Raw genomic sequence first — 26,492 nt, forward strand, 5'->3', positions numbered from 1 at the left:
TTAGGAAAATGTTGGTAGAAGTGTTTTGACAGCTTGAATGGATTTACCTGGGCTATGCTAATATTAATTTTACAGAGAATTCAAGCTGAAATAAAAAAAAATATTTGCCTGCTTGGAAATTTACCACATCTGTTAATCTTATGCCTGAGCCAAACCTTCACATACAGTTATGATTACTAATAACATTACGTGCAATTTGTTGAGTTTGGGGTTTTTTGTTCTTGGATCAATAAAGAAAAACAAATTTATGTATAACTTCTGGACATTGGGTGGCACCATTGCCTCACATAAGCCTTCACAGTGTTGGCTCTACTCCTTTTTTCCTTTAGCATAACTATATAAGGCAAGTCAGAATGCAGAACTAGTTGCCTTCTTTCTTCTCTCTCTTTTTTTCCCCTCTTTTTTTAGTTTGATTGTAAGTAATCATCTTGCTTTAAATAGTAATGGATTTTTAACCAAGAGCTGATGTTGCTCTGTTTAGTGAAGTGGTGTTTTGATTTCAAATGCTGAAATGGAGAGATATTCTGTACAGCCAAACTGCTTTCATGTGCATGGGCACCAGCCAGCCTGTGATGAAGCTGTACAATAAATGCAAAAAGCAGGAATACCACCTGTGTGTTTTATTTTCTTTAATAAAATTCAGTTAAAAACAATTTCTAAATTCAGAGCTGATTTATGTCTGTAGCAGGGCTGATATACCAGATACCACTATGTGCTTCTTAAGGTCAAGATTCCTCTAGGTTTACTTTTAAGTTGTATTTAGTTCTTTTTAATTGGACCTTGATCTCCTTTCTGGCAAGTACAAAAACTTTGCTCCAAATGAGGAGATTGGTAAAAAAACATGCAACAAATATACTTTTCCTTACATTGGTGTGATTTTTTTTCCAGGGTTCATCAAATTTACTGTACAAAGTACTCAGTAGATAACTAACAGTATTTTGTCTTCAGACGAATTAAACCATCAGAGACTGCATTTTGAAAATTTTCTGACCAGTCACACAGCAGTGACTACTGTGGAAGTGAAAGAACTGGTAAAAAGAAATGCAGTTTTCCCATTAGTTTTTACTTTATGGCTTTGATTTTATTTGATGGAAAAGTGCAGAATTAAGCTTTGACATTATTTCAGAGAGTGTCATGGAAGAGGGCAGTCAGAGTTACATAGATCAGTGTCAGTACTAACTTACTTGGGAGAAGGCATTCTGATGAAAGCTGGAAGAATAATAGTGATTTTTTTTAAAATTTGGATTTTTAAAAAAACAATCCTCCTTCCATATATGTTGGTGTTCAACATAAAGATAGAAGTTCAGCATAAATATAAATCTGCAAAAAAGTATTTCTTATTCTTTGAAAATGTTGCCAATCAGTTTTATTTTCAGAAACAATATCCAATAATGTATCTGCTATGGTAGCACCTGCTATAAACAACTTATGAACCTGCTACTTGTCAATGTTTTCACTGTTAGGCCTCGTAAGGAATGTGTTCACTAGAATCTGAGCCAACTGCAGAATTAAAGAGCAGATAATTAAAACACATTTCTTGGCTTATCTGTAGTGCATAATCTGACCAACTCTGTCTGTTTATATTGCCCTAGAACTCATCACAGTGAAGTTCTTTAAGTTCAAGGTGTTTCATTCTTCTTTTAGAGCCTACAAATAAACGAAGTAACAGATAAATGGGTTTCACAGCTGAAAAGTGAGACAGAAGCTTTAAGTACGCATTATGAGAATGGTTGAGGATCAATGATCCAACATTGGGAGCATTCTACATTTTTATTCTTTTTAATGAGAATGAAAGTTAAAAAAAAACATGCAGCTATTTCTCAAGTATTGAAAAAATATGTAAGGACTTTCACTAGGCCCATTAAGGATATGATGAGAAATAATGTCCCAAAATTAAAACAAAGAAGTACCCTTTGGCTCCAAGAAGGTTTGAAGCTCAGTGTCAGCCAGGAACTGGGAGCCAATGCCTTGCACAACTGAAGGATATTTTTGATTTCTGGTGTCTCCATGATTTGAGAAGCAGTTGGAGTCCTGCTGTGAGCAGATATGAAAGAACCTGTTCAGTTTCTTTCTAAATCCTGTTCAATCCCACCCCATGGTTTTAACATTGTACATTCTGTAGTAGATAAATCTGCTGGAAACAATTATTCTTCTTTCAAACTTACTATTCAGACCACAATGTGTTACAGTAAATTCACTGCCAAATAAAGGTGATGAAAAGACCAGAATATCGTAGATTTAGAAGAGATTGTTACCAAGGTTTGTGAGTTGACCCTGGCCAACAGCTGAGCACTCCCACAGCTGCTTTCTCACATTTCCTCCTCCCCCAGCATGACAGTGTGTAAAAGAAGAGCAAAAGCTGCGGGCTGAGATAAAGACACTTTACTAAATGAAGAAAAAAAGGAGGAAAGACCCAAGTGATGCCAAGGCAATTGTTCGCCACCCCTTAGTGCAGTGTCTAGCCAAGCTCCAGACATCACCTTGGAGGCCACCCACCCACACACACACACACACCCCTTCAACTAACCCAGCTTTTATTGGGTAGAATAACTTTATATGATATGGAATATGCCCTTGGCCAGTTTGGGTCCTCTCACAGCATCCTGCTCAGCTTGGGGGGGAAGGATAGCACTGTATAGGCTCTTATGAAGGAAGTTAATTCCATCCTGGCCAGACCCAGTACACCAAGTTTTTACAGCTTTTTAGGTAAAATTCAATAAACTAGTTGTCTTCTTTTCTGTCTACAGTGCTTATAATTGAGGTTTACTGTGCTTGTCATGGTCATTTTCTTAGTATTGTTTGTGTTTTCCATAGAGCTGTGTAAAAACTTGGTACTGCTTGGTACTGGTTATGTCCAGTGTGCCATACTGCTTGGTCACAAAGCAGTTTTTCCAGCTCTCGACTGAGTGGTTTTGATTTAGGGTAGTGTATTTTGAGGGTTTGAGCAATGTTTTCTTAGATGATGTTGCCATCGAACTCACAAACTCCTTTTGACTTTTGTAGTTTCCCTGTGTCACGTTGACTTCATGTTATTGTACTTGAGTGGTTCTGTACCAGATGTGGCTTTCTGTGGTTTTTTGGTCCAGTTCTGTTTGACTTCCCATATCAAAAGCAGAATGCAAGAGTCCTAAGGGAGCAATTGTGGGTGGACATAATCTAAAACTGCTTTGAGACTACTACAGGTTGCAATAAGTGCAGTTGCTCTGAAGTGACACCAGGCTGTAATGGCTGCTAAGGGCCACTTCATAGCTGAAAACTTCTGAGTGAGGAGTGCTCTGGTTCCTACTGTCAGGTTTGATCAATAAGCTGCTCATCTGGTTAACTATGCCAACCCTTGTTTCCCCATATGTCACTGAGAAGGACAAGGCAGATCTCCACCTTTCAATGAAGACAATCAGGATGCAGACAATTTTCAGACAATTAAATCTATTTTTATAGTTCATGTTCATGTCGAGGGATGGTTGTTAGGTGACTTACTCATAATCAAGGATGGTTGGCAAGCTCAGAGCTTAGTTGTTTTACTTTCAGTAATGACTGATACAATAACTTTAAACTGCTGTTTTGCCTAAATGGGAAGCCTCAACAGGCAGCAAATACCAGCTTCTGTTGTTGCTAGTGAGAATGAGTTTACATATTCAAAGCTGACTGATTTTGTCTGCAGGTATGTGTCAGGTAGGTGTCATGTCTTTTTCTATTCTTCTCCCTGCCATCTCAGAATAAGAAAACAATTAATCTGGGAAAGAATTTTGAGGTCATCTGGTCCAACACCCAGCTCAAAGCTACTTCTGAAGTGGCACAGTTTTCCAGCTCTGCTTGTTCTATGGCATGATTACTGTGCACACCTGAGCTGGTTCAAAAGAAAACTACTTTGGCTGAAGATACTAGCTGTTATGCACTTGCCAATGTTTAGAGTGCACACAGTCCCTTTGCTTCTTGATATTACTGGCATTAAAAGCTGTAAGACAGACAGACCCCAAAGTCTTTGTGTCACCATTTTATAAATCACTCTGGATTTTTCCAGAGTCTAAAGCCTTGTTAAGATGTTCCATGCTGGCTGAACATCTCTGGATATTACTGTGACTGCTTATCTCTTACACTCTCAGAGATCTTTTTTTTGGCTGCCAAATTAGGCTGGCATAATAACGTTTGAGTTGTTTTCTGAACTGTCATGGTTTACAGGGCAGCTGCAATAAGGTAAAACACAATATATGGAAGTTGTTTGTGAGGCATGGGATGTCTTGAGGGACAAGTCCCAGGAACTGATGCAGGTTCATCAATGCTTGAGCAATCATGATATTTACAGCTCATCAAACCAGCATTGATTATCTGTATTTTGACTTTCAGTTTACAAAGTAATATTTTCACTTATTTATTAAAAGACAGGATCAGGTAGTTTAAGACTAATGTTTCATATTTTCAGATAGCTACATTTCAGCAGGGAACATATAAAAAGCTCAGATGTGCCTGGTAGAGTTAGTTCTGTGTCAGATGGAAACAGCAGGAGACCAAACAGGAGAGAGCAGCGAGTCTGACAGTTGTTTAGGCAAGCTGTTCATTTGACCAAGAGAGTGGGCAGCATGCCCTTGGCTTATAATCAAGACTGAAAATCTTCAGTCCTCTACATCTGCCTATAGAATTTTCTCCTTGACTGTGTGCACTACAGTAGACAGGAGCATCTCATAATCTTATCACCTGAACTCTGGGGACCTGTGTTAAGTTCCACAGCTTGATAGATCTTCTGTTTCTTATCTGTAGCTCGGTCTGTAATAGTTCAAGGATGTTGAAATTCCTGTGTCCTGCCCCCTGCCCTGAGTGTATGTATTCTGCCTCTTGGACAATCCTAAATGAGCACCAGAAGATATGCTGCAGATGCTGTTTTCACTGTTTCTCTTCCAGAAGACAGAGGAGCTGACTGGCAGAGACAGTTAAGCACTCATTATTGCCCCACAGGAAAGGAATTGTCTTTGATCCATCTTTACAATCTTACAAGAATCTGTGACTGATTGCTTCACACCCACTGTTTTTCCACAGCCTTTCCAGAGAGTGTGTGATCTAATAACAGCAGTCTCTATCATGAAAAATTGCTTGGTTGAACTCTGTTCCAGGGACTCTTTGCTACAGCTACACACTAGTGCTCTTCAAAGCTTTGATTTGACTTGGCTCAAATGGAGTTCTCAAATTTTAATTAAGAACAGCACTTCCCAGGTTAACCCAGGAAGAAGAGAGACTAAACTCGGACCACACTAAGGGCTGCCACAGAGGTTGACTGGAGTGCTGAGTTCCCTCAGTGGTTTCATTGTCAGGTTTACAGCATGCACTGCTGATACTGCAACATTATCAGTTCTCCTGAGCAAGATGGAACAAGTTCCAGGCCAAGTGTTGCCGACTGAGTCATGGTCAGAGTGTGGGGGGCTTTCCCTGCTACAGCAGGTTTCTCCCAGGGAGAGTTGTTCAGACCTGGTCCAAAGGGAACAAGCACATGTAGTTCAGATCTGAGTGCTGCAGAGTATCAGAGCACTCCCACTCAAACCCACTGCCTAGCATTTGACAAATGTAGGTGTATTCCCAGGGTATCAGTATTTTAGGGTATATAATAAGGGACTGGAACTGGCATTGAATAACTGCCTTGAGTAGCTGAAAGCTGGGAAACGGTTTCCAAATGCATCTTGTAAGTCAAAAAGTAATTGTGTGATTCTGAACTAATTTGGATTGGTTTTGCCCATTTCCATGGGATTAGTCATCACTTAAAGTTATGCCCCTCCTTACGTAACTTCCTGACTAGAACAGAGAGGTCCAATTGCAGAAGCCTGAGGAAGAGCTGGAACAGAACTTAACTCATGTGGTTTAAAGGGCTGTCTCAGACAGAGAGTTCTTTCTGCCCCACCTATTGAAAGGAACTACAGAAACTCTGTCATTCCTGGATGAACACTTTCTCAAATGGCTAAAAGAACAAAGGAGTTGCAGTCAAGTTCTCTAACTCAGCAATTGCTGTTGTATCTGGTTCATAACTTCTAATTTCTTTGTTTCCCTGTTTCTATAGAAAGTGATAACAGAGCCACCAGGGTATCTGGAGGCACTGCTGCAGTGCCTGTACAAAGAGCAAGCTACCTTTGAATCATATGACAGCCTTTGTATTTGATATGAATAATTTTACAAATTTTACGTATATATGTGTGTGTGTGTATATACATATATGTGTGTATACATCTATGTATATATATGGCAGCATTTATTTGTATTTGCAGCCCCTCCTTTCTAATCTCAGAGGAGGGACAGCAACAGTGCTATATTTGTATTATTTAGGAATCTAAAATATATGTAATATTATAAAGAAAGGAGGCTTGGTGGTGTTCTAAACCTCTGTGTTTCTTAACAGAAAGTTCATTATTTTCAACCTTCCTGAGATTGAAATTCTCAGTGGGGTAGTTAGAATAATAAACAAACACAATCTGTATATGTGACTGCAAATAGAGTAATGTAAATAGAGTAGAATTCAAGAAAAAGCTTTATTTTCTACTCCCTCCTCACAGACCCAACTATAAGATTTAAAACACTTAAGTGCTATTTTTCTTAACAGTTGGAGAACACACATTTCATGGTAGAGTTCCATATTTCTTGGAGGTTGTTACAATGGAATTTTTCTTATATTTGTGACAAGCCAAAACACTTTTTACATCTTAGCAAAAGGTTGGGGTGTTTTTCCTTCCAGACTTGCTGCATGGGGAAACATTGGAACATGGGTGTATCTTAACCACTTTGAAAGTGAAAAGTCTTATGTTTATCCCAGATGTTGTGGGCATGATACTTGTGATGTGAATTCTGAAAGAAACCAGAATAAAACAGAGAAATGGAAGAAACTTATAAGGAAGACCAAGTAAATGCAGATATACTTGTTAAGCAAAAGGTTTTATATATTTTATGTTGTTATAGTTCTAGAAATGGAGGATAACTTTATAATTCTCTCTTTTTGTTTTTCCTATTGATAAGCATGCACATAAAATCAAACAGAGAAATAGTATGTAAGTTTCACTTAGTTTGCATCAGAATTATTATTATTGAGGCCAGTAAGTTATTTAGTGAATTGGAATGTCAGCCACAAGTAGTTGCTCTGTAAGGCAAATAACAAGCTGTTGTTGTTCACACTTGTGCCTCATTTTCCCTTCTCTTGTGATATCAGGGGGTGTGTGTTTAGAAAATACACAAAGCAAGTTGAGTACTCCAAAGAAGTCTGGCTAATATTTCTATTGCGGTAAATTTAAAGGATAGTATGAGGTCTACTACAAAGTTACTGTGATATAAATGTGCTTGCCTGAGCTTGCAGTGGGAATGAGTGTTTTATCACTGTGAGAAGGTTTCCATTCATCTCCACAATCACTTCCCTAGCATATTCAAGGTATCCTATGGTAACCACTTGACCTGTCTGGAAAAGAATGCCATAGATCTAAAGGTTGCAGTGTTTTGAAGAAAGATCCAAGTTGGGTCCCGTGCTGTTTGGCCTTACTGGATTAAAAATAGTTTATGGCTGACTTGGACTCTGCATCACTTTTCTCCAGTGAGGTCAGTGCATACTGAATGGTTGGTTGCTAGGAGGGGTCTATGTGTAAAGTATTTGATGGAAAAATGTGTAGAAATGGACCTGGCTAAAAATTCATGTTTATATGTAGCCAACATTAAAGGAATTGTTACATAGGCCCACCAGGTGTTACACTCAAAATTATGTTTAAAAGCAAAGAGGAAGCACACATTATATGTTATATGCCAATAATTGTTTCTTGCTACTGTAGTTGAAATGTGAAATTCTAATAATTATTAATACATATCTAATTGTTACAGAAAAAAAGAAAGAATAACGTTGCACTGAAAATTTTCTGCACACTGCTGAGGTCCTACTCCTATCACTGCTTGCCTTTCTGCAGCTTCTGTGGGCATGAAGGACAGCAGTTTAATTCTGGGGTGTATGGGGGGGGGGCTTATTGTTGTTAACACGTAGAGTGGTTCACTAGAACAAATCTGACATTCCTGTGGATGTTTTCTTCTTCCTTGTGCCAGGATTCATGTGGGGTCATTTTTTGTTTGCTAACAAGGTTTCACATTCTTGATCTTTCTTCATTGGTCTGTGGCTCTGTTATATGCAAATTTACTGTCTGTATCATGATATGTAAGCATGTTAGAATCGACTCTGTCCTCTGTGTTACCCCTAAAACCAGTTTTGTGCAGCTCCAGGTCTGCATTTCTTTAGCCAAATAGGGTGAGTCATTTTAGCTGTGGAGGCTCCAGTGCCAAGGCTGTGCTCCGGGTCACATGCCCGCACTCCGTGTCCCCACTCCCGGTCACACAGGCAGTTTGGGAAAGGCTCTCTAAAGGTGCCGTGTGCTCTCTTGGATGAGGGTTGTTTTAGAGACGAATTAGGTCCCTTGCCTTCGTGGATGAGGTTCCTGTTGGAGTGCTGAGTAACATTTCACAGAGTAACAGAACCAATTAGGTTGGAAAAGACCTCTGAGATCATCGAGTCCAACCCACGACCGTACACCAGGGCACTGAATGCCACATGCAGTCGGTGACTCCACCACCTCCCCGGCGGCCCGTTCCAGCGGAGGGCTGAGCAGAGTTAGAGGCCAAGGGGAGCGGTGGATTATCACCGGGATTATTTCGGGCAGGACGCTCGCTCACTCCCGTCCCCGCGAGCAGCGCCCCGGAGCGCGGGGCCGCAGAGCGCTGCCTGTCCCGCTGCTGCCGCCAGAGGGCGCGGCCGCCGAGCGCCTCCCCCGCTGCCGGCGCTGGCGGCCGGTCCTGCCGGGAGGAGGGAAGGGAGGAGGAGGAGGAGGAGGAGGAGGAGGGCGGGCAGGCGGCGACCGCGGCCCCGCCGGCAGCCGGAGGCCGCTCGCCCGCGCTCCTGCGGCAGAGGCGGGCAGGCGGGCGCCCCGTGCCCCTCGCCCGCTCCCCGCGCCGTGGGCTCGGCGGCCCCGCCGAGATGTCTCGGGAGCGCGGCTGCAGCCGCTGGCTCCTCTTCGCTGCCTGCGCCCACCTCGTCTTCCTTCTCCCGCCGCTCCGCGCCCGGGGTGAGTGGCGGGGGCCGGGCCGGGACGCCATGGCGAGGTGAAGGGAGGAGAGGCGGGACGCTCGGCCCCTCCGAGGAGGGGATGGCCGGGAGGAGGGCACGGAGAGCTCGGAGCGGCGCCGGAGCCGCTTCCTGGCCGCCGTGTCCCGCCCCGCGCGGGGAGGCGGCGGAGCCGAGGTGCCCCTGTTCCCGAAGTTTGTTGGTGATCCGGGCTGCGGGGCAGCGCCGGGAGCGGGGCCGGGGGAAACCTGCCCTGGGATCGGGAACAGCTCCGTGGAGCAGCCGAGTCCAGCGCGGAGCACTCGTGCTCGTGTCTGGGCAGCGCCGCACTGCCGGGGTGTTCTGCTCAGGGAGGGGGGAAAAGCAAAACCGCCCGCCTAAAATGCCAGCCGAGAGGAAAAAAATACCTTACTCTGCTTTAGAGATGATTTTCATGTGTCTAGTCAAGTGGGAGAAGATGAAAGGAGAAGGATTAGTAGTACTATGTCAGTGATTGGGTTGCTACAGGCTCCTGGAGTTGGGAGCTGTTGGCGTGAGTGTAAAAGACAGAAGTAAATGTTTGCATCTATTCTGTTTCTCATTATTTCTATTCCTAAATATTTTCATCTCTGTTTGCATAGGCTTGTCAGTTTGTTGTGAGCCTTTGGATTTGATTCTCTTCCACTGCTATGGCTTGTGCATAAAAAATATGCAGGGGAAATGTGGTACTAATAAATCACATTTTCAGCAAAGTAAAACTGTGATATTTTGGTTTTTCTTCTGCTAAACGCTTTTCCTTTCACTGATACAGCTTGGGTTTTGGAGGAGTCCTAATACTCTATAGCTCTTCCTAAAGCTGCATTTCATTCTTTCTGGGATGAGTAGTTTGGCTCCAATAAGGTACTACAGCACTTGTAATCGCAAACAGATTGAAATCATAGTCAGAGAATAGTAGATTCAGTTTTTCCCATATCTGTACTTATTCTACATGCATATATACCTACATACATGCAGGTAGAAAGCAGAAATGGAAACATGTTCTTGTTTAGTAGGTCTTGGTAAATGCTTATATGGAATTTATTCACCAGAAGCTTCCTGCAGTATTGTGGTTTTCTTTTGGTTTTCTGATACCAGTGTAAGTTACAGAGTCTGTCCTTTTCCAAATAACCCGTGCCTTTGAGATGGCCTGGATAGTAAGTTTGTTCTTTGAAAACAGAAATAATTTGGGTTACCTTGTGCAGAAGCAAACAGCTTGTCTGTCTTTAGTTCAGTAATTTCATCAATTCCAGCTTGCAAGTGGCAGCTTACAGAATGAGAAAATGTATTCAGATGATTTTGTATGGTGCAACTTCTAGGCAATCAGAAGGGATCATGATGATGCTTTTTCTTCCATGTTTTTTCTTTGCTTGCCTTTTATAAAGATAGTGATGTACACAGCACTCATTTAGATGTTCCAGTGGTTCAAAGTGGTGATTTCAACTGCCTTCATCCCATTATGTGCCATTTGTTAAAAAAAAATATAAGTAGTTGCTTTTATTTTATGGAAAGCTTCAGATGCTGTAAATTTGCTTGCATCAGCCTCTCCTCTTCTTCTTCCCCCTGCTCTCTCCCCATTTTGTGTTGATGAATTTGTAATACATTCTAATCTGGCTAGACCAGTCTTTGGTGCTGATGGGGTGGCAACAGTGAAGAAATATTATAAAAGCTTGCATATAAATACACAAAATAATTTATTGTGCTCACAGGCTGTCTCAAAACTGAAGATCCCATCTCTTTGACTGACAGCATCAGTGCAGATTTTCTCTGGTATCATGTCAACCCACAGAATCTTATGTTCTTTGAAAACTTGTAAGGGGGAAGAAACCCAGCCAAAACAAAAATAGACCTTTCATTAAATTATTATTAGAAGTATAAAGAAATTGTATTTTAAGTGTTTTCTCCACTGTGTACAACATAATCACTAGCTGTCATTATTTGAAGTGGTTATTATCAGTCACAGTATTACCATATATTAAGTAATGGAATTGTTACTTTTTTGTAGCTCATTTAAACTGACCCACAGCTCAGTGAGGTGGTTGGAGTGACTCTGGGGTCAGTCAACCGTGAATCAGACTGTAAAAGGGGAATATAATAGAAGTGATGCTTTTCTTTCTCAGGTGGATTAGTCTTTGAAAGCAAAGAGTTAACTCCTCAGGTTTTAGCATCCTTTGCACTTCAAGGACATATAATTGTAAACGTTTGGAAGTTGTGTATGCAAGAAAGAGTGTTACTGAGGAGTGGATTGCTTGTACATATAAAATGTGATATTTATTTATTTATACAGTTTATTGTATTTTAATGCTGCAGCATTTACATCCATTTTTCTATCCTGCACATATTCCTGCAGTTTGGTTGCTGAACAATGAAAATATTTGCTGAGTTTTACTTTCTAGTGTTATAAGCAAGTCTATTCGTTTATCAAAATTTTAATGGAAATAATAAAACACTTGACAAAAATAAATAGGAGTTGAAGGAATTTAATTGAATAGGAATTCTCATATTAGATGTCCAGGTTTTGAATGGATCCAAATATGTTGTCTAGGTTTTCTGGTGGATTTTAGTCATGCTCTCAAAAGACACAAAGATAAGATTGATGATAATGTAGAACTTTGAAGCGTTTCTAAAATTTCTTTGCTTTTCTTATCCTCAGTTCTTGGCCATTTAGCAAAAGGAGGGGAGGACTAGCGATTGACACATTCTGATTCTGCCTGCTTGTGCCAGATGACATGATGTTAATGCACAATGTGTGCTAACAACCTTCAGAGTACACAGTGCATTAAATAATGAAGTGACAAATACAAGATTGCAGGTTGCACTTAAGATGATGCCTTGCTGGTTTTTTTTCTGCTTTGTGTAGCTTTGTTTATGAGAAAAGGTACAGTTACAGTAATTTCACGACCATAAGGCGCACCAGACTAAAAGGCGCACCCCCCGGCCCCCCGGGAGTCGGCAAAATTTGCAACTTTGTAGATCAGATAAGGCGCACCGGACTATAAGGCGCACTTTTTTTTTGCAGCGAGGCTCTGCCCCCAGCTCCCCCCGCGCGGTTGCTGGACAAGGCCCTACCTCAGTCCGGCAGCCATTGGCCCCCGGGCCCGCCTGTATCCAGTGGGGCCGAGGCATGGCTGCCGCCCCTCCGTGCCGCCTCCACGGGGCCGGGGGGTGCCTCTGGAGGGGCAGCTCCACTTCCACGGGGCCAGGGCATGCCTCTGGAGGGGCGGCTCTGCCTGCACGGGGCCGGGGCGTGCCCGCCGCTGCTCCACCTCACCTCCACCTGGCAGCCATGGCCCTGCCGGCTCCCCCCGTGGCTCACAGCTCTCACTTCTGGGTAGGCAAAATTTTTGAACTTTGTCCATCAGATAAGGCGCACCGGACTATAAGGCGCACTTCCGGGTTCCGGGGAAAATTTTAGTCAAAAGGGTGTGCCTTATAGTCGTGAAATTACTGTAATCTCCCTGGTCTTTTGGTTACTGTGGTAGCTGCAGGGCTTGCACTTTTACCAGCTAATAAGTTACTTCTTGCAATCTTATTTTCTCTGTGCTCTGTGGCAAGTCAGTGGTCCAGCTGAGGTATGGTTGCGTTGTATTAGAAAACAGAAAAGGATTAGAGGAAATTCTGGATTTAGCAAAGGTGCCTCTAGCTCCAGGCATCGATATGCGTTTTAGGGAGTTATACCAAAAGAAATCCGTTGCAGTTGTCTGAATTAATAACGATGTTTGGGCGAGAAAAGTTACTGTTTTGTTACAGTAGCATCTGATAGCTCCTAAACATAGGTCATCCTTCTTTGTGCACATGTGCCTTGCATGCAACAAAAAGATATCCTTCACACAGAGAATTTATAGTTTCTGCCTGTGTTGTACAAGCGACCTGGTCATGAGCTGCATCTGGAGTTAGAATTTTTCCGTCAGTGGTCCATTCCTGGGAACACCTACGTCACAAACCTCTTGTAAGGGAATTGCATGTGAATGAATTAATCTTGGAGTTGTCCACTTGTGCCAAGGCACTGTGTTTTCTACCTACCCTGTGGTCCCTTTGTTGGTATTTTGTAGACCAGCTAAATTTACCATGTTCTTTTCCTGCTGCCCTTTTCCCAGTAAATCCTTAGAAGAGGATATTTATTTCCATGCTGAGAGATCAGGTTGCTTAGCCGGAGCAGTCTTGGCCACAGTAGACTTCTGACAGCTGCTTTATCAAATTAGATGTGCATAACAGATTTGCTAATCAGGTAGAAGAGTGTTGCTAAGGATAAATTCATATAGCCTGCAAGCGTGAAAAACTTCATTACTGTTGGGTGAGGACTCTTGAGGCTTTTTTGATGGTGTCTTCAGGGGTCTGTTAGTCTGTTTTGTTAATGGTTCTTCAGTAGTTAAAAAATAGTCTGAACAGTTCTTGTCTTATTAAAATGCATTAGCTGGAAAAGGTCTTCCTGATATATTTAATGTAAAAGATACCAAGTCATTTTAAATTGTTGGAAAAGGAGGGGAAGCTGACTTTCTGAAACCATGGAGAATAAGAATAATGATATAGCAAGAGACTAACGTTCATTGCATGTATTGGTTTGTTGAATAAATTGCATTTGTGAGTGTTGAAATTGCACTGTGTGACAGGGTCAGAGCTGGTTGATTTTCAAGGCTCATCTCCTGCAATAATGATCCATTCTCACATGCAGAAAGGTAGGCAAAGATGACAGGAGGCCCACATGCACAAACAGGAGCTCCTGGAAAAGCTCAAACATAAAAAAGGAAGCACATAAGAGATGGAAATACAGTCAGGTCTCCACAAGAGTAACATGGAGACACTGTCTGAGAGTGCAGGTATGCCATTGGGAAACTCATGGCCCACCTGGAGTTGAATCTGGTGAGGGATTCAACTATTGAAAGGTAAGAAAAAGGGCTTCTGCAGGTGTATCAGCAAAAGGGAGACTAGGGAAAATAATAATAGATCTTCTTATGAATGGAGGACAGAGTTAAATGAAGGATATAAAAAAGGGCAAGGAACTTCGAACCTTCTTGCCTTGATCAATATTTCTAAGACTCACCTTCAGAAATCCCAGGGTCCTGAAACTCATGAGAAAGTCTGGAACATAGAAGAGTTAATCCCACTGGAGGAGGACTGGTTTAAGGAACATTTAAACAAACTGGACATACAGATGCCACAGGACCTGATGGTGGGCACATACAAGCACTGGTGGAGTTTGATGGTGTCAATCTTTGAAAGGTGATGGTGACTGAGGGGAGTTTCCTCAAGACTAGAATATCACCCTGGTCTTCAAGAAGGGCAAGGATAAGTTGGCTAGTGGTACCTCAGTCCCTGGGAAGGTGATGGAGCAAATAACCCTCAGTATCACTGCCAAACAAGAAAGGACAAGACAAGCATATAAAGGACAAGAGGGTGACTGGGAGAAGTCACCATGTTCTTATGAATGGGCAGTCATGCTTAACCAACCCAAAAAACTTCTGTGATGACACGACTGCCTTCATGAGTGTGAAGAAAGCAGTGGATGTTGTTCATCTCAACTTCAGCAAGGAGTTTGAGTTTACTCCTGCCTCCTATAATGTCATAACAAACTGATAGAAGTATGGGTGTGTCTCTGGGCAGCAAAGTGGATAGAAAACTGACTTGGTTGGCTCGTGGGCTCTGATGAGTGGCTCCAGTAGTGTTTAACCATTGTGGCAATGATGGCCAACAGCCCTCTGAGCTGCAGGGGGAAGAGTGTTGGCAGCAGGGCAAGGGAGGTGGCCCCTCCTGTCTGCTCAGCACTGGTGTGACACTCCTAGGGTGCTGTATCCCAGTTTGGGCTCTCCAGTACAAGAGAGACATGGCATACTGGAGTGAGTCCAGCAAAGGACCATGGACATTATTAATAGATTGGAACCCCTGACAGACAAGGAGAGGCTGAAGGAACTGGGGCTGTTTAGCCTGGAGAAAAGAAGGTTCAGGGAGGACATCCAACATTTAAATACCTGATGGGATGCAATAAAGAAGACAGAACCAGACTCTGGTACTTAGCAGAACACGAATCAGTTTACACGAACTGAAATACAGGAAATTCTGCTTGAACATAATTACTTCTTTATTTGGTTTTTGTTTGTTTTGTTGTTTGCGTTTTGTTGGTTTTTTTTATTTTTAATCTAAGAATGAACACTAGAAGAGGTTACTCAGAGCGTTTATGGAATCTGTTCTAGGAAATAATCAAAACCTAACTAGATAGGGTCTTGAGGATCTGTTTCTGGGGGGTTGAACTAAATGACCATTAGACATCCTGTCCAACCTCAACAAATCTATGGTTCTGTAAATCCAGGATGAGTAGGTTGTTTAATTACAGTAATTTCACGATTATAAGCCGCACCATTTTGACAAAAATTTTGGTCTGAACCCAAAATGTGGCCTATAATCAGGTGTGGCTTATATACAGACAAAGAACAAAAAGTTGCTGTTTTAGTTTGGAGGACAGGTGTCTGCTGAGAAAGGCAGGAATTTCTCTTTGAAATGGAGAATGTAAACCCCCTCCCTCCAAATTATTATAATTTTGAAATCAAGGGGCTTTCAGGCAAAAATATGGGAATTAGGAATAACAGTTCTTTTCTAGGGAAATTAAAATAGCAATACAGTACTACAAAGGAACAAACTCCAAACCCTGACAAAGTCAGAGTACAACCTGACACCCTGTCAGGCAGGGTGTTGGTAGCAGTCCCATTAAATGGTGGCTGCATTCTCCTGCAGTGACAGATGTGATTCAGTTGAAGCAGTGCTCCTGTAGAAGGTGCAGTTTCCCTCTGGAGGTCCAGTGGTGATGTGGAGAAATCCGGTTTTCCTCTGGAGTCCAGTAGAGAAAGGGGCTCCGTTAGTGTCCCAAAACCTCTGTTTTTTATCTTGGTAAGAAATGTTGGGCTCTTCCCCCTAGCTGGAGCAACTTCCAATGGGATGAAGTAATTTTATCAGTCCCACAGTGGGACTCAATGGGCCATTAGCAGAAAATGACTCCCTGGAGGAAGGATGGGGGTGTGAAAAGATAAAGAACAATGCCCCACCTGGTTTTAATGGATGACCCATTAGCAGAATGTCTCCCATGGAGATAAGGATCACTGCCCCCACCCTCAACAGATGGTGATAGAATAGATACCTTTTATCACACTCTGTATTGTAACATGCGGCTTATAATCAGGTGTGGCTTATATATGGACAAAGAATGAAAAGCTGACACCCGGAAGTGCGGCTTATACTCAGTGCGGCTTATAATCGTGAAATTACTGTAATTCCCTGAAGAGCTAAAGATGTGGTGTGAAACAGGTGATCTGATTATTGGTTGATTTGTTTCAAGGATCATGTTTGTTAATATTTTATAAAGCTTAGGATCAGTGTGGCATGGGTTATTGAATGCAGTGTGGTGACAGAGGCAGCATCTCTTGTCAGTCACAGTTGTCTTAGGTTTCATGTGTCATTCCTTGGGTGCACATTAAAAACTGAAAATTAGGCTTGTGAATAAGGCTGAATTTATGAAGTGACAACTTCTTCAGGTTAATACTACATAATTAATACATTTCCTGGAATAAGGATGTTTTGTGTTGATCTTATAATTAGGATTGTGTCAAGAAGAAGGTGTAGATCTGGTTTGTGTAGGGGAAGCTGTTCCTTGTCTGAATCTATAAATACTGTTATATTGGGAGAAAAGGAGGAAAGTGACCTTGAGATTTGCTCAGCTGGTTAGAGCCTGGTGCTCATTCCGTGGGTTCAGTCCCTGCACTAGCCACTCATTTAAGAGTTGTGGGTCCCTTCCAACTCAGAATATTCTATGATTCTGATTTATGGCCACCACGAGTCTGGTGTGTTAGAATGATTTTTGGGATGTCTGGATCTAGTAGTGTAATTTGAGATGCAAGTTAACCAGGACCTGAGATGTCACTGTGAACCTCAGCTCCTGGACACTTGATGAAATTTGATCTCCAGCTGGAAGAGGATAAGGATGTAGGTGTTCAGAGATGGGGCATCCTAGACCTAGGACAATCTGGTCTTGCTGTCCTATATTGTAGGTTTGTAGTGCATCAAAGGAATGATAATGACTAACAGTTCACGCTGAAGTAAATTTCAAGCAATAAATAATTTAAATTTGTAGTGAGACAATCCACTTGAATCTGTTTTCTGCCCCAGTTTTTAAGAAAACCATCAATTTGACCATGATGAATAGTATCTTGAATTCCTTCCAAATTGTAACAGTTTGCTTTCATTTGCATCTCTTTAGTACTTTTAAGAAAAAGACTTCTTAAGAAGAATCTTAGCAAGACTTCCGTATGTTAAATGGAACTGCTTTTACAAATGAGCAGGCTGAGACAAATTGATTACATCAACAACGAAAAAGTAACTCCAGAACCCGATTATTTTTTCTAATACAATAAACCAGAAGTGTATGCAAAGGGTGGTGTCACTATAAATAGTTTAAGAAAATGCTACTTCTGTGCAGATTAGCTCTGTAGGGTCCCTGTTCTTTTTGTAAACATTTATTTGGGTCTCATGCATTTACAAGTTCGACTGTTTTTCAAAGATGGCATTCAAAGCCTGTGATAGTCATCTTCACTTTTGATAGAAATTTCTGTCAGCCGCTGTCATTTTTTGTGGTTCCAAGAGAAGCTTTGGAAATCCAAACTTTAACCTAGAAACAGTGGACTGCAGGTCTCCTGTGTGGTAGCACATTAGGCTGCTATCAAGTGAGCTACTGGACTGAACAGATTTTTTTAAAGGGATTTATTTGCCTTGAAGCCAAGAAAAATTGGCTTCATATCAGAGTCATTTTTAAAATAATGATGTGGGAGCTGTCAGGCAGCAAATGTATAAATTCTTGAAGAACAGACTCTCATGTTCACAAAGATTATTACAAATACAGTATCATTTAATGTGAAAAATCTACCTAAATGAATGGGGGGGAGGAATTGTTTGGTTTTTTTTTTTTGCTGCAGAACTTCATCAGTTGTGAAGGTGAGCTCCTGTAATATGAAAAAAGTCTATTTTTTCTTTCAGCCTTTGCTCTAAGTGTAGTTTCTGAAGGTGCAGAAGATGAGACTGAACTACCAGTGCTGCAGGTAATGAATTTTAATTGCTACAGGAGGAACATTTTACAGACATTACAATATAAGATAGAACAGACCTAAGCAGAGAGCCCAATATCTGCGGCATTGAATATTTAATTATTGACTTCAGTAGTACCAAATTTCATGTGATGTCTTTCTGCTGTGTGTCATGTAAGTTCTTAGTGCTATTGCTGTTGAGAAAAGTTTTTGAGTACATAACCTTTATTAATTCAAAGACAGGTTTTCCTTTCTTCTTGGTTTTGTTAATTATATAATACACTGAGAGGGAAATGGCTGCCTCTGTGCCAAATTAGCGTTATTACATATTACCACTCAAGTCACAGCTCAAGCAAAGCTCATGTATTAAATTTCAAGTTATTCAGATTAGGAGAACTAATGGTCAGAGCTAGACCTAGCTTTAAGTAACATACTGAGTGTTAGGTGTGTATGCATGCATGTCCTTTGACAGATTTCTGATTACTACTTTTATATGAGTACATAGTTGTAACAGATATTTGTGTATAGATATTTAAGGGAGGAAAATAAAAAACTGGAATGAATCAATAGTTAGAATCTATAAATTCCATTTAGATCTAGTGATCTGACATAAAATAGAAATATAGTCAGAAGTACATATTTCTAAATATTTTTTGATTTTGATTGTGATTGCTATGACTACAGTAATTTTTCTAAGTGGAAAATATCCCTATTGCAAACTGCTAATCTGCCAGTGTCTGGGAGATTTGGTCATGTCATTCTGTTGTCATAGTAGTAATAATGACAATACCAAACATGCTGTTTGTTAAATTCCGTCACTGTCTCAATCCAGCTGCTACCCTTCTTAGAGAGGATATAATTTATGAAGGCTTTCATACTATTTTAGAGTTTCAAAACCTTCCCTCAGATAAAGTCAGAGGTGCTTCCTAGAACTCTTCAGGTCAAAATATATTTTTCTCCCTTTTCTTAAAAAGAACATTAACAGGAATATAATAGGCAACAATTGGTTTGTGTTTTAATAAAAGTAGTTTCAAATATGGCTTGTTCTTCTTTTGTACCACAAAACACATAGGTTTTTGTTTGCTTGGAAAATCATTATTTTTTCTTATACAAGTTAGCTTAAAATGTTAACTTACTGTGCTATATAATGACAGTGTTATGTCTAGACATCAAAGTAAATTAATCTTTTAAACTTTATTAACCCAGACATCAGGGAAAGGATCATAAGAATGGATGGAGTTGCAGTAATTTTACAGATGACTACCAGGGAAGTTGGAGGTTATTCATTTCAGTGCAAAAGTCAGAGGAAAGATCATCCAATGCAAATAGAGCTAAAAGGATTACATGGAGCTGATATTTTAAAAATTGAGGGGGCTAAGTATTTAAAAATAGAACTTGTCTCAAGGGTAGGAAAACTATGTATGAGCTTACTGCTAAGGATATGTATGGCATTTCTATCTGAAAGTCTTAAAACATGGAACCAAGATCAATCCTACAACAGTCTTATGGAATTAGCAAAGATGAGTTTGATTTTTTCATGAGGTCAAACCAAAGCACTGGGGTGCTGTCACCTGGGATAAATTGGGCAACAAATGAAAGCTCTGTTTTCCTTCTTACAATTTTCTGGGCAGTGCAGAGATACCTGATGTTTGTGATACCTGTGAATAAATTCCAGTGGAGTCATGTTATGTGCAAATACCTTTTGATATTTGTCTTGATATAAATTGCATTTGAGTCTTTAAGAATTGCATTTTGATAGTAGATTAAATGAATAGAGTGTGTTGGGTTTTTTTCCACACTGAACAGGTGTGTTTTTATTGTAGAGCTCCATATTCCAAACTTAGCGCTCGGGAGATACATAATAAAAAAATAAATAATTACAAAAAGACATTATAGTAATAATTTAAAGAGCTCTGGTATAAATTGAGTCACGAAAAAGCATTTTCTCTTTTCTCGCCTTGCTCTATTTTCTGAGTAATAGTATGCAAGTGTTTAGGATATCTTTTGCAATTCTTGATGATGAATAACATTTTACTTTATTTTTCATATTAATTTTTGAGTTGAAACATCTGTGTATACATTTAGAATCTGATGAGTGCTTTGACTCTCGGTGTATTTCTGTAGAAATATTTGAGGCTTTTTGTATATTCTTACTTGGTTTTTTTTTGTTCTTTCTTCTAGAAGTCTGAAAAAAGTAGAACAACTAGTAAAATAGGCAGAGGTAAGTAGAGTATAGTGCTGTTTCACAAATACTTTCTTTTTTTTTTGGTTCATGTAGTCTCATCAAACAGAGGATTCTAAATCTTCGATTATACTTGCAGTTCTTGTTAAGTTTTCTGTGAACATGTGCACAAGCACATGGATTAATAATTGCTTTTTGTAGTGCACCATAGTTTGAAATAAAATTTTATGATATTTAGTAGCTGTTCTTGTAGGAACTTCAGATGAAACTGAATTTTTTACCATTCTGCTAGGCTCTAAATGTAATAATTAGGGTTTTTAGAAGTTGCTTGTAATAAATTATAACAGCTTTGTAATATCTAGAAGCAAGTATTTAAGAAGCATGTCAAACATTAATAGGTAAAATAGTGGTAAAACAAGTTTTGCTGCTGGACACGTGATAAATAATGAGAATAAAAATTCTGCAAAGTTCTGCCTTCTCTGAAGACAAGTCTGATGTCCTTCTGGCAAAAAAAATTAACAGACCTGACTTGCATTCTCTGCACTGTAAGGGTAGACTTCTCACTATGCTAAACCTTCAGGACTTGGCTCTGCTTGGTCTAAAAGGACCAACTTAATTATGTCTGTCTTCTGGTATTTGCTAAGATAACATTTGTCAATACTGTGAGGGTATGAGGAGCACTGGAGAAAGTGAAGGTTTTGTGATGTCCCTAAGTACTCTTTCCTCTTACTACTGTTAAAAAATATACTGGACTAGATGAATTGCTGGTCTGATGCAATACATCAATTTTTTTGCCTCTTCCTAATAAAGTTATTTTGGTTTGAACTTTTTGGGGTTTTTTTAGGTCTTTTAACCCACTTCTATAGGTAAAATGTAAGGGCTTGAAACAGAATGTAGTTCTTGATGGGTTTTAGTTCCTGTGGTATTTCATTCTTCTGGTTTGAACTGTTATGTAAAGATCACAGTAGCACATTTGGAGATTATTCTTTCAAGAGACTGCTCTTTCTCTGGAGTCATTGGGTGTTTCTCAACCTGAGAAACAACTGAGGTGTTCAATATTGTACTGTTTTCTGTTGACGTTTTCATACACTGAATATGTCTTTTATTAAGTACAGTAATTTCACGACTATAAGGCACACCGGGTTATAAGGTGCGCATCAGGAAGTCAGCAAATTTCCGACCTTTGTCCATACATAAGGCGCACCGGGCTATAAGGTGCACTTTTTTTTTTTTGGCAGTGAGGATCCGTGCACAACAAAGTAATGAATTAGTAACAATCACGCCAACCGTGGTGTTTTGGGTTACAACACAGGATGTGATCAAAGTATCTATTCTATCACCATCTGTTGTGACCAGGTGAAATTACTGTACTTGAGTTGCCACGGGGCCGTGCCAGTCAGCATGCCCCTGTCACCATGTCTGTGTCACCGTGCCTGTATCATGCTGCAGGCAGGGACTGCCTGGTCCTCACTTTATCAATAAATCAGGTTTCTATTCAATATGACAGACTCTGACAGGGCTAGCTGGTGGCCCAAATCTTTAATCCAGTATGTAAGGTCTGCAGGATCTACTCAGGCACAAAGGGGCAAAGGCTGTTCCCAGCTGGCACTGCCACAGTGTCCTGGGAGCCATGGGGTGGGCAGTGGTGGCACCAGGCCTCTTCCAGATGCGTCCCTTGCTCCTAGGAATGCTTCACTGCCATGGGCTGGGCTGCCCTTTCCACTTCCAGGCCTTTCCTGGTCATGAGCACCCTGAGGGCTGAGCCGTTCCCACTGTCCTGAGGCAGGCGGGGCTGTGACAGCACAAAGGGGGGTGACACAAGCGTGAGGCTGAACTGTGGTGTAGCCAGTGTCATGGCCCCAGCACTGTGACATCACAGGGCCATCCCTATAAATACTGGGCCAGCCCCACAGCCGCCAGTGCAGTTGCGATGGCACACGCCGGAGCCATGAGCGAGGTCGGTGTCCTGCTGGCTGCACTTGTCCTGCTGCTGGCCACCGTGGCTTTCTGGTGGGCCACTGGCCACCGGGCACCACGGGGGCAGCAGGCCAGGACTCAGAAGCTGCTCAAGCACCCCAGAGTCCAAGCCAGGGGCCCACGGAGGAGTCCAGGAGCCCCTGTGGCTCCCAGGTCCTGCAGGCCTCGTGCGACCTCTTGGAAGCGACCACATGTTCCCACGAATTCCCCGAGCGTCCCCTGCGGCTGCGGCCCCTGCCTGAGTATGACCAAGGAGCTGCAGAGGCTGCTGCTGCTGCTCTGGGTTCCGTGTGGGACATCAGCTTCCCTTTATTCCGGGATGTGGCAGGCGCTCTGGGTACAGCTGCAGCAGCTGTGGAAGGGAGGCCACCTGCCCTGCTGTGCCTCAGCCCGCTGCTCCAGGCGCCTCCGTCCCTCCAAGAGCCTGCTCCCACTGAGACTGGCCATCCTTAGGACAACCTCCAGACCTCTGAGGAGATTCCGTCATGGACCAACCATCCGTCCAAGAAGTTCAGGCTGTGAGAGATCCAGCACTCCACGAACCTCCACTGCCTCTGACAGCCGCCAAGGCTACAAGACCCTCCCTGCTGCCAACTGCCCCCCTCCATTGGAGAACTTCCCCATCACTGAGACCTCACATCCCTGCGAGCAGCTTCCCACAGCCCCCGTTCCTGCTGAGAGCCCCCAGTCCTTCAAGATTCTCCACATGGCAAGACCCGTCCTTCTCTCCAAGTTCCTGCCTCCCTCCCAAAGATTCACTCCTGTAGGCCTCGATCCCCGCCAGCCTCTCGGGGAGCCCTTCCAGTTTATGAACACCGAGGAATGCCTGGACAGCTTTTCCGGCTCCCTTCAAGATCAACAACATCCCATGGACATCAACAGCACCGGCACAACCCAGCATGTCGACACGGCCAGGGAAAGCCGGGAAGCTGAAACGGAAACCAAGCTGGAACCAGCGAGGCATGCCCAGGAGCAGGTGGCAGAGCCACAAGTGTCCTGCAGCCACGAGTGTCCACCACAGGGCTCCCAGGATGCTGTGCCAGAGCCAACTGGGGGCAACCCAAGCTTGGTGGCACAGATGGTGTCCAGGAGACCACGGAGGCTGCATGGTCTGCAAGAGGCTCGCCCAAGACGGCCCCCAGGCTCCAAGCTGGTGTTCACTGTCATGGGAGAGGCCTTCTGAGATGGGTGGACATAAATTAGCATAGGTGATTAATAAGTTAGGATAGGTGTTAAGTAAATTAGCGTTCCCTCAAAGAACTGTCTGAGTGCTTCTGATTTTCTGCATTTGACTGGGAGAGGACTCCTTTTCTCCCAGGAACTGGCTCAGTGCTGGATTTGGGTTCCAGCTGGGAATGCTGTGGAATTCTGAACTACTTGATTTGATGAAAGTCCTGTTTCTCCTTAGGGCTGAGCAAGTATCAGTTTCAACCCTCGCAGGTATTTTTGTCATTTCTTATGACATCCTTCTGACAGAGATGCCGATGGGGCTGGCAAATGCACCCAAGTGCTTGGAGGCTTTGTAGGGACAGAGTCACGGCCCTGCTCTGCTCCTATAAATGCTCTGCTCCTATAAATGCTCTGCTTCTGGTCCCTGTGAGAGCGGGGACAGGACATCCATGTGGGGTCTGCCTTTGCACCTGCCCAGGGCTGCCCTGCTCCAAGAGCAGCGTCTACAGTGCTCCAAGCAGCCTCATGTCTGGCGGCCGGTAATGGGAGGAAATTACAGCAATTTCACGACTATAAGGCATACTGGATTATCAGGAGCACCTCTGGGAGTCAGCAAAAGTCCGCACTTAGTCCATACATAAGGCGCACCGGACTATAAGGTACACTTTTTTTTTTTTTTGGCAGTGAGGACCCGCACAAAACAAAGTAATGAATTAGTAACAATCACGCCGGCCGTGGTGTTTTGGGTTACAACACAGGATGTGATCAAAGTATCTATTCTATCACCATCTGTTGTGACCAGGTGAAATTACTGTACTTGAGTTGCCACGGGGCCGTGCCAGTCAGCATGCCCCTGTCACCATGTCTGTGTCACCGTGCCTGTATCATGCTGCAGGCAGGGACTGCCTGGTCCTCACTTTATCAATAAATCAGGTTTCTATTCAATATGACAAACTCTGGCAGGGCTAGCTGGTGGCCCAAATCTTTAATCCAGTATGTAAGGTCTGCAGGATCTTCTCAGGCACAAAGGGGCAAAGGCTGTTCCCAACTGGCACTGCCACAGTGTCCTGGGAGCCATGGGGTGGGCAGTGGTGGCACCAGGCCTCTTCCAGACGCGTCCCTTGCTCCTAGGAATGCTTCACTGCCATGGGCTGGGCTGCCCTTTCCACTTCCAGGCCTTTCCTGGTCATGAGCACCCTGAGGGCTGAGCGGTTCCCACTGCCCTGAGGCGGGCGGGGCTGTGACAGCACAAAGGGGGTGACACAAGCGTGAGGCTGAACATTGGTGTAGCCAGTGTCGTGGCCCCAGCACTGTGACATCACAGGGCCATCCCTATAAATACTGGGCCAACCCCACAGCCGCCAGTGCAGTTGCGATGGCACACGCCGGAGCCATGAGCGAGGTCGGTGTCCTGCTGGCTGCACTTGTCCTGCTGCTGGCCACCGTGGCTTTCTGGTGGGCCACTGGCCACCGGGCACCACGGGGGCAGCAGGCCAGGACTCAGAAGCTGCTCAAGCACCCCAGAGTCCAAGCCAGGGGCCCACGGAGGAGTCCAGGAGCCCCTGTGGCTCCCAGGTCCTGCAGGCCTCGTGCGACCTCTTGGAAGCGACCACATGTTCCCACGAATTCCCCGAGCGTCCCCTGCGGCTGCGGCCCCTGCCTGAGTATGGCCAAGGAGCTGCAGAGGCTGCTGCTGCTGCTCTGGGTTCCGTGTGGGACATCAGCTTCCCTTTATTCCGGGATGCGGCAGGCGCTCTGGGTACAGCTGCAGCAGCTGTGGAAGGGAGGCCACCTGCCCTGCTGTGCCTCAGCTCGCTGCTCCAGGCGCCTCCGTCCCTCCAAGAGCCTGCTCCCACTGAGACTGGCCATCCTTGGGACAGCCTCCAGGCCTCTGAGGAGATTCCGTCGTGGACCAACCATCCGTCCAAGAAGCTCAGGCTGTGAGAGATCCAGCACTCCACGAACCTCCACTGCCTCTGACAACTGCCAAGGCTACAAGACCCTCCCTGATGTCAACTGCCCCCCTCCATCGGAGAACCTCCCCATCACTGAGACCTCACGTCCCTGCGAGCAGCTTCCCACAGCCCCCGTTCCTGCTGAGAGCCCCCAGTCCTTCAAGATTCTCCACATGGCAAGACCCGTCCTTCTCTCCAAGTTCCTGCCTCCCTCCCAAAGATTCAGTCCTGTAGGCCTCGATCCCCCCCAGCCTCTCGGGGAGCCCTTCCAGTTTATGAACACCGAGGAACGCCTGGACAGCTTTTCCTGCTCCCTTCAAGATCAACAACATCCCATGGACATCAACAGCACCGGCACAACCCAGCATGTCGACACGGCCAGGGAAAGCCGGGAAGCTGAAACGGAAACCAAGCTGGAACCAGCGAGGCATGCCCAGGAGCAGGTGGCAGAGCCACAAGTGTCCTGCAGCCACGAGTGTCCACCACAGGGCTCCCAGGATGCTGTGCTGGAGCCAACCGGGGGCAACCCAAGCTTGGTGGCACAGATGGTGTCCAGGAGACCACGGAGGCTGCATGGTCTGCAAGAGGCTCGCCCAAGACGGCCCCCAGGCTCCAAGCTGGTGTTCACTGTCATGGGAGAGGCCTTCTGAGATGGGTGGACATAAATTAGCATAGGTGATTAATAAGTTAGGATAGGTGTTAAGTAAATTAGCGTTCCCTCAAAGAACTGTCTGAGTGCTTCTGATTTTCTGCATTTGACTGGGAGAGGACTCCTTTTCTCCCAGGAACTGGCTCAGTGCTGGATTTGGGTTCCAGCTGGGAATGCTGTGGAATTCTGAACTACTTGATTTGATGAAAGTCCTGTTTCTCCTTAGGGCTGAGCAAGTATCAGTTTCAACCCTCACAGGTATTTTTGTCATTTCTTATGACATCCTTCTGACAGAGATGCCGATGGGGCTGGCAAATGCACCCAAGTGCTTGGAGGCTTTGTAGGGACAGAGTCACAGCCCTGCTCTGCTCCTGTAAATGCTCTGCTCCTATAAATGCTCTGCTTCTGGTCCCTGTGAGAGCAG

At 43.6% G+C, this 26,492-nt stretch overlaps 1 protein-coding gene across 1 annotated transcript in view; it reads left to right on the top strand.

Moving 5' to 3' along the window:
* Positions 1 to 8,927: 8,927 nt before the first annotated feature.
* LOC116992835 (beta-1,3-glucosyltransferase-like) overlaps positions 8,928 to 26,492 on the top strand; it is a 57,123-nt gene continuing 39,558 nt past the window's right edge. The window contains exons 1-3 of the mRNA XM_033052845.1: positions 8,928 to 9,059; positions 18,089 to 18,150; positions 20,317 to 20,356. Of these exons, the coding sequence (XP_032908736.1) occupies positions 8,972 to 9,059; positions 18,089 to 18,150; positions 20,317 to 20,356 (190 nt within the window). The 5' untranslated portion in view covers positions 8,928 to 8,971. The remainder of the gene's footprint in view (positions 9,060 to 18,088; positions 18,151 to 20,316; positions 20,357 to 26,492) is intronic.

This window comes from Catharus ustulatus, chromosome 2, assembly GCF_009819885.2.
Source record: "Catharus ustulatus isolate bCatUst1 chromosome 2, bCatUst1.pri.v2, whole genome shotgun sequence".
Taxonomy (NCBI): domain Eukaryota; kingdom Metazoa; phylum Chordata; class Aves; order Passeriformes; family Turdidae; genus Catharus; species Catharus ustulatus.